This window comes from Drosophila innubila (genome assembly GCF_004354385.1).
Source record: "Drosophila innubila isolate TH190305 chromosome 2L unlocalized genomic scaffold, UK_Dinn_1.0 4_B_2L, whole genome shotgun sequence".
NCBI classification, from domain to species: Eukaryota; Metazoa; Arthropoda; class Insecta; order Diptera; family Drosophilidae; genus Drosophila; species Drosophila innubila.
Window position 1 is genome coordinate 23,290,383 of NW_022995372.1, and position 5,788 is coordinate 23,296,170.

Consider the following 5,788-nt stretch of genomic DNA (forward strand, 5'->3'; position numbering starts at 1 on the left):
AGATTGAGATGCCAAAACTACAAAGAGTTGCAATATTTTCATTTAAAAATCTATAATTTTATTTAATTAATTAAAATTCCTTTTTTAGCAACTGGATACGGAAACCAGTCTGGCGAAGATCAACTTCCTCAACTCCATCATTGCGGATATGCAGCAGAAAAATGATGCGCTGAAAGCCAAAGTGCAGACGCTGGAAACCTTGCCCATGGACTTTACCAAGTAATCTACTTTAGAGATATACATTTGAATGTTGTAATTCTTATTTTATTCCTTGTCGAATTTCAGACCTCAAGCCTTTGATCTGCTGAGCAAACGCAAACCGGCTCCACGTCTCTTTTGCGACATCTGCGATGAGTTTGATAAGCATGAAACCGAGGATTGTCCACTGCAAGCTAGCGAGGATCGGGATTACTCCCCGCCACCGCTCGCCGAGGCCAACAATAATGATAAAAAGGAACGCAAGTTGCCAGCTCCACGCAAATACTGCGATTCCTGTGAAGGTACATTATTAAATCAAGAAATAACGATTTGTTTCTGCATGTCATTAAACATTTCCGGTCAAAATCGGATGAGAATAATTATCTCTAATCTTGGATTTAATATACTAATTTATTTAATTTTCTTTTCAGTCTTTGGACACGATACTAGCGAGTGCGCAGACGATGAGACCTATTAAAGCTAAGACAATTTTGTTGGCTGTTTTAACACACACACACACACATACTCTTTTGAATGCCAATCAATCGGATTGAAAGACTTTTTACCTCAGCGGTGCTATGGATAACGAATATCTACAAATCCTAACTAAACTTTTGCACCGAATTTGTGGGATTAGCATTTGATTGGCTATTTTTAAATTGTTTTTTATTTATTTATACAAATAGTGAAATTATTTCTATTGTTTCGTAAATGTCTTGTAAAAATAAATGAGTAACTAAATTTAATCGCCGCCCTCCTTCTTCTCCTTAATAGCATCCTGCAAAAGATAACGTAAAGATTAATTAATGTATGGTAAAGTATTATTCAATATTTAACTTGCTTAAGCAATCTTATAAAATAAAAATAAAATTGTGCAACTGTTTATCAAATTAACATTTAATAGGAACATTAGGGCTGTTGAGAAGCATACAGATTTCAGTTAGCCAATATAATTCCCTAAATAGCTATATGCATTTTATTGGTAAGTAATTATTTGTGAGGTCGTTACTTACTTTAAATCTCTCCTCGAAGAGGGACAACTCGGCAAGCAGATCTGTTATGGCATTCATGAATGCCTCCTGTGGCGAATAGTCCGCCGTGGTCTGAATGCGGATGACGAACTTGTGCTCCAGAGGATGCGGCACCTTGTAGCCGGCAAAGAGCACATTGGGATCTTTCAACAGTTGGCTACGAAATAATTATATTTGTTTGATATTTATTATTTACTTTGAGAATAGCCCTTTACATACTTGCGGATCATGTTGCCCAGTGTGTGATCCTCCTTGTTAATGGTGAATATCGCCGCATTTGTCACCTTCGTATCTAATTCCTTAATGATTCTAAGCGCCGCCAAAAACACAACACTAGTTGAAGTACTTGATTACAATTACTCTTAATTATGTTACTCACTTTTTTTCGCCTTCGTAAAGCAGAAACGATTCAAATGTTGGTGGCGCATTCATTTTGACGATTTATTTATATTTTTAATAGATATTCAACAATATTATGATAATTTGCCGCACGCACGAAAAATTCAATGATTATGTGCTGTAAAACAGCTGCAGTACTTGCACATTTACCAGTACTATTTTTATATCGATATTCATCGCACTATCAGATCGTTCGATGTAGTTCAATTACTCGAACTAGTCGGTGTGAATCGCTCAACAGGATTAGGGCGCACAATTCAAAATGTGAGCTTAGTTCATTTAGCAAATAGCTTAAGTAAAATTAAAATTTAATATTCAAAAAATTTATAAATAAAGTTGTTGATTTTAATTAAGGATTGAAGTTTCTAGGGGGAGGCAACAGCTATTTTTTCTAGAGTTGGGATTTCTGGTTCAGTTTACTGAATCAGCTCACTCGTTCATTTCAATGAAGCGTTTATTTGAACTTTTTCAGAACGAAACGACCCAACTCTAATATTTTCTTTTAAAAAGTTGGCAACACTACAAAACACTAAATAAATTTTTTTTTGCGCCAAACATAAGCGTTCCCTTTAATTTAGACGTAATTAAAACAGTTGACAAATTGTATTGCATTGTGAGAAGCTAAAAAGAGTGTGTGGTGCAAAATGAGCGACACAAACATCGCCGCGAATGCTGCCGAAAGCGGCGAAGTGAATCCATTGGAGCAGTCGACAATTACAATGTTGGATGTGCTTGAGGAAGAGAAGGAACTGGAGGATGAATATGCAGCTGTGCTGGGAGCCTCTGATGAGAATGCATGCACCTATGCCAAGGGTGCAATTCAACGACAGGCTTTGTATTCCTGTTTGACCTGCTGCCCGGAGGCACGCAATGATTTGTCAAAGGCCGCCGGCGTCTGTCTCGCCTGTTCCTATCGATGTCATGAGAACCACGAATTAATTGAACTCTATACCAAACGCAACTTTCGTTGCGATTGCCCCACATTGCGTCTGGGCAGTGAGAAACGTTGTGCTTTGAATCCACAATTAGTGGCGGTGCAGCCACCAAATGCAGATAATCAGTATAATCAGAACTTTCAGGGATTGTACTGTAAGTGCAAGCGTCCCTATCCCGATCCTGAGCGCACCACTGAGGAGGTAATGCTGCAGTGCGCCATCTGTGAGGATTGGTTCCATCTAGCGCACATGCAGGCGCCGGCTGCAACCGAGAAGTGGCTGGATGCCTGCAGTGAAATGATTTGCGACGGATGCATGGAACGTCATGAGTTTCTGCGGGATTACACGGCTTTGGCACTGCAGCCAGCAAAGGAACACAACGATCCCAAGGCGGATATTAATGTGGAGGATCCAGAGCAGCAGGAGGAGTCCGAGGAGCCGATTAACAAGCGCGCCAAACTGACAGAGGATGACTGTCGTCGTCCCAAGGCCAAGACAGATCATAAGAGTAAGTTAAGACCATGCGTTTCATTTAATTATTTATTTATAGTCACCCTTTTATTATCCCCTATCCATTTAATTAATTGTCTTATTTTATTTTGAATTTTTAGTTTAGTTTAAAATACTATTTATTTAACACAAGTGAAACAATCATATATTCAACTTGCATTATTTATTTAAAAATTAACAATTTCAAAGTTAAGAAGTTCATATTGAAATATGAATAACATTTTCGAAGGCTTAATAAACTTAAAAAAAATTACAATTAAAAAAAAATATCAAGATATTTAAAATAGGGTAGAATAGAACATAGGGGAAAATTCTAGAAAATTTATGCTCAATATATAGATATATATATAGTATAGATCTGGAAAAAAAACACAGAAACTTAAATTTTCACAACGATATTCAGTTTCTCAATTCACATTTGTTTGCATAATAAGTAATGTAAAGGTGGGAAAATAAATGAAAGTTATTATAATTAACGAAAATACGAAGTAGAAATTCATGCTGCTGCTTTATTGTTAATATCTAATGTAGTTAATGTAATAATTTGCAGCAGTAATTAGAGAAACAACCTTAAAAGAGAGTTTTATAAAGAAATAGAATATCTGAACAGATTTAACTAGTTTAAAGGGCATCTGTAATAAAGAAAGTTGTCAGTTCAGGCCACAAAGACCAAAAATGAAAAACTGTCGCTGTGCAGACTAGTAGATACCCTCTGATCAGTTCATGATTATAACCGCAACTATATTAACAACTTCAATACATAAATAGCAAATCAAAGTTCTTGCGTCCATCTCCCAGATAGAGGAATCCATGTTTTCGCGAGTTTAACTTGTGGAAGAAGGTCATGCCCAGCCAGACACATGATTTGATCACCGCAATGCGTTCATTGCTTTGCATATTCAATGAAAATGCCTGACTTAGTGGTATGACACCATCAATAGTATCCAGAAAATCAATAGCATAATTGTAATCACTGCGCTTGGACAAGTTTGTTTTTAAATCATTTCTCGGCAAACGATAGAGTTGATAGTATGAAAGATTATCAATCTGCAAATCATTGAGACCGCGAAACATCTGATTGGGCATGACACGTCCGTCTACCATTTTGTATAGGGCACCACGTGGACAAATGGCGCATTCCTCGCTTATAATGAAGACTATTGCAGCCAGGCGCTCCTCCTCCTTCAACTTGATAACCTCAGGGCGACTAATGCTTACAACTTGATTGGCCACAATATTAAATGTTGGATCCTGCCAAACTCATCATTACCATGAATACATTTTTCCAACTATCACTATATCAACTTACCAGCTTGACGTAGGTTAGCAGACTGGGATCACCAACAAAGGGTTCAGGTGCCAATACGGTGGCCTGAAAGATTTTCGGACTTTGCACAAAAGGCAACAGCTGCCATTGATATTGATCCAGGCTATAGAAATATTTGCGATCCTTCAGACAATCATTTGTATAGCCAAAGGCAATATAATAATCATTTTTTGTAGCCGTAATGCGTCCCCAGAAATACATGCCCGAGAATCGATTCTCCTGCAGCAGCACAATCAGCGAATTCTCAATAAGAATGCGCTGCTCTGGCGACAGTTTTCTGCCACAATACATCAGACACTCCAGTCCCTCCGAAAAGTACTCCACATTCATGTTTTTAGCACAATTTAAAACGTACACAAAATATATATTATTATACTTAAATAAAAGGGAGTTCTAGCTACAAATGTTTATTGAGTAGTGTTGAAACGTTGACTGGGGTACTTACTCATAAAATACTTGCTTTGATATATTTGGTTTTGATCAAATATTCAAATTTAACTAAAAATAATTTTCTAGGATAGAGAATTACATAAATACAAATACAAATAGGCATATTTTTCAAATCTTTAACATACCAAATAATCTTGATACAGCCATCAGTTGCTTTCAAATGTCAATGAACAATGAACAAAAACTAAGTTTAAATTGAATAAAATTAAAACATATATTTTTAAATAAACTAATAAGGCGTAATATACAGTTTAAATAAATGTATAAGACATGCTCAACAAATCGATAACAATCTTACACTATTAAAATACATATATTTATTATATGAAATAAAATTTGAAATGGCTCGTTTGGTTGCTTACAAAATTATTTGCTATAAAAAGTACTTTAATTTTGTGGAACAGGAAATAAAACGTGACTTACACAAGCATTTAAAATCTTTACATTATATATTTTGATTTAATGTAAGTCTTAAAATAATTTTTATTCATTAACAGGCGCCGCTTTCTGGACCAACGATTGGCGCAAATCTCTTTGCCAGTGTGAAAAGTGCATGGAAATCTACAAGGAGCAAGCAGTGTTATTTTTGTTGGATGCCGAGGATTCGGCCAAGTCATATGAGGAGCGCGGCATGAAGCGCGCCAAGGATAACTCCAGCTATGAGCAGGGCATACGCGCCTTGGCCTCCATGGGACACTCGCAGCAAATCGACGCGATTACCGAATACAATCGCATGAAGGACAAGCTCAAGGTTTATCTACAATCGTTTGCCACCAGCAAAAAGGTCGTCACCGAGGAGGACATCAAAACTTTCTTTGCCGGCATGCGAAACGAGAATAATGCCAACACCCCACAGCCCTATTTTTGCCGTTGAATACCATTTCGAATTATAAATAGTATTACATTATAATATGCACATTCCCAAACCAACTCCGTAA

At 36.8% G+C, this 5,788-nt stretch overlaps 4 protein-coding genes across 10 annotated transcripts in view; 2 read left to right on the forward strand and 2 right to left on the reverse strand.

Annotated features, from left to right (window-relative positions):
- LOC117780335 (restin homolog) overlaps positions 1-944 on the forward strand; it is a 44,900-nt gene extending 43,956 nt beyond the window's left edge. For all 6 annotated transcript variants that reach the window (XM_034616808.1, XM_034616809.1, XM_034616811.1 and 3 more), the window contains 3 exons: positions 89-219; positions 286-500; positions 630-944. In XM_034616808.1, coding sequence (XP_034472699.1) covers positions 89-219; positions 286-500; positions 630-676 — 393 coding nt within the window. In that variant the 3' untranslated portion in view covers positions 677-944. The remainder of the gene's footprint in view (positions 1-88; positions 220-285; positions 501-629) is intronic.
- Positions 848-1,766, reverse strand: LOC117780337 (DNA-directed RNA polymerase II subunit RPB11). Of its 2 annotated transcripts, none has more exons than XM_034616821.1 (4): positions 1,609-1,766; positions 1,449-1,538; positions 1,212-1,386; positions 848-976 (listed from the first exon to the last, which is right to left on the reverse strand). In XM_034616821.1, the coding sequence occupies exons 1-4, from the start codon at positions 1,659-1,661 to the stop codon at positions 941-943; spliced, it is 354 nt and encodes a 117-aa protein (XP_034472712.1). In that variant the 5' UTR covers positions 1,662-1,766; the 3' UTR covers positions 848-940. The 2 variants fall into 2 exon arrangements, with proteins under 2 accessions (XP_034472712.1, XP_034472714.1); XM_034616823.1 differs by having other exon boundaries at positions 1,605-1,741.
- Positions 1,767-2,160: 394 nt separating this feature from the next.
- On the forward strand, positions 2,161-5,780 carry LOC117782281 (putative E3 ubiquitin-protein ligase UBR7). Its single transcript, XM_034619349.1, has 2 exons — positions 2,161-3,071; positions 5,348-5,780. The coding sequence occupies exons 1-2, from the start codon at positions 2,273-2,275 to the stop codon at positions 5,722-5,724; spliced, it is 1,176 nt and encodes a 391-aa protein (XP_034475240.1). The 5' UTR covers positions 2,161-2,272; the 3' UTR covers positions 5,725-5,780.
- On the reverse strand, positions 3,793-4,781 carry LOC117782282 (radial spoke head protein 9 homolog). The gene is made up of 2 exons (XM_034619350.1): positions 4,383-4,781; positions 3,793-4,324 (listed from the first exon to the last, which is right to left on the reverse strand). Exons 1-2 carry the CDS (start codon positions 4,728-4,730, stop codon positions 3,827-3,829), a joined length of 846 nt encoding a protein of 281 aa, XP_034475241.1. The 5' UTR covers positions 4,731-4,781; the 3' UTR covers positions 3,793-3,826.
- Positions 5,781-5,788: the final 8 nt, after the last annotated feature.

Bases quoted from the DNA above. Each gene is read 5' to 3' on its own strand.
- LOC117780337 (XM_034616821.1), bottom strand. From the start codon at position 1,661: ATGAATGCGCCACCAACATTTGAATCGTTTCTGCTTTACGAAGGCGAA. The intron at 1,539-1,608 runs GTGAGTAACATA...GGCGGCGCTTAG, and splicing joins CTTTACGAAGGCGAAAAAAA to AATCATTAAGGAATTAGATA. The intron at 1,387-1,448 runs GTATGTAAAGGG...ATTATTTCGTAG, and splicing joins CTGGGCAACATGATCCGCAA to CCAACTGTTGAAAGATCCCA.
- LOC117782281 (XM_034619349.1), top strand. From the start codon at position 2,273: ATGAGCGACACAAACATCGCCGCGAATGCTGCCGAAAGCGGCGAAGTG. The intron at 3,072-5,347 runs GTAAGTTAAGAC...ATTCATTAACAG, and splicing joins GGCCAAGACAGATCATAAGA to GCGCCGCTTTCTGGACCAAC.
- LOC117782282 (XM_034619350.1), bottom strand. From the start codon at position 4,730: ATGAATGTGGAGTACTTTTCGGAGGGACTGGAGTGTCTGATGTATTGT. The intron at 4,325-4,382 runs GTAAGTTGATAT...TGAGTTTGGCAG, and splicing joins TGCTAACCTACGTCAAGCTG to GATCCAACATTTAATATTGT.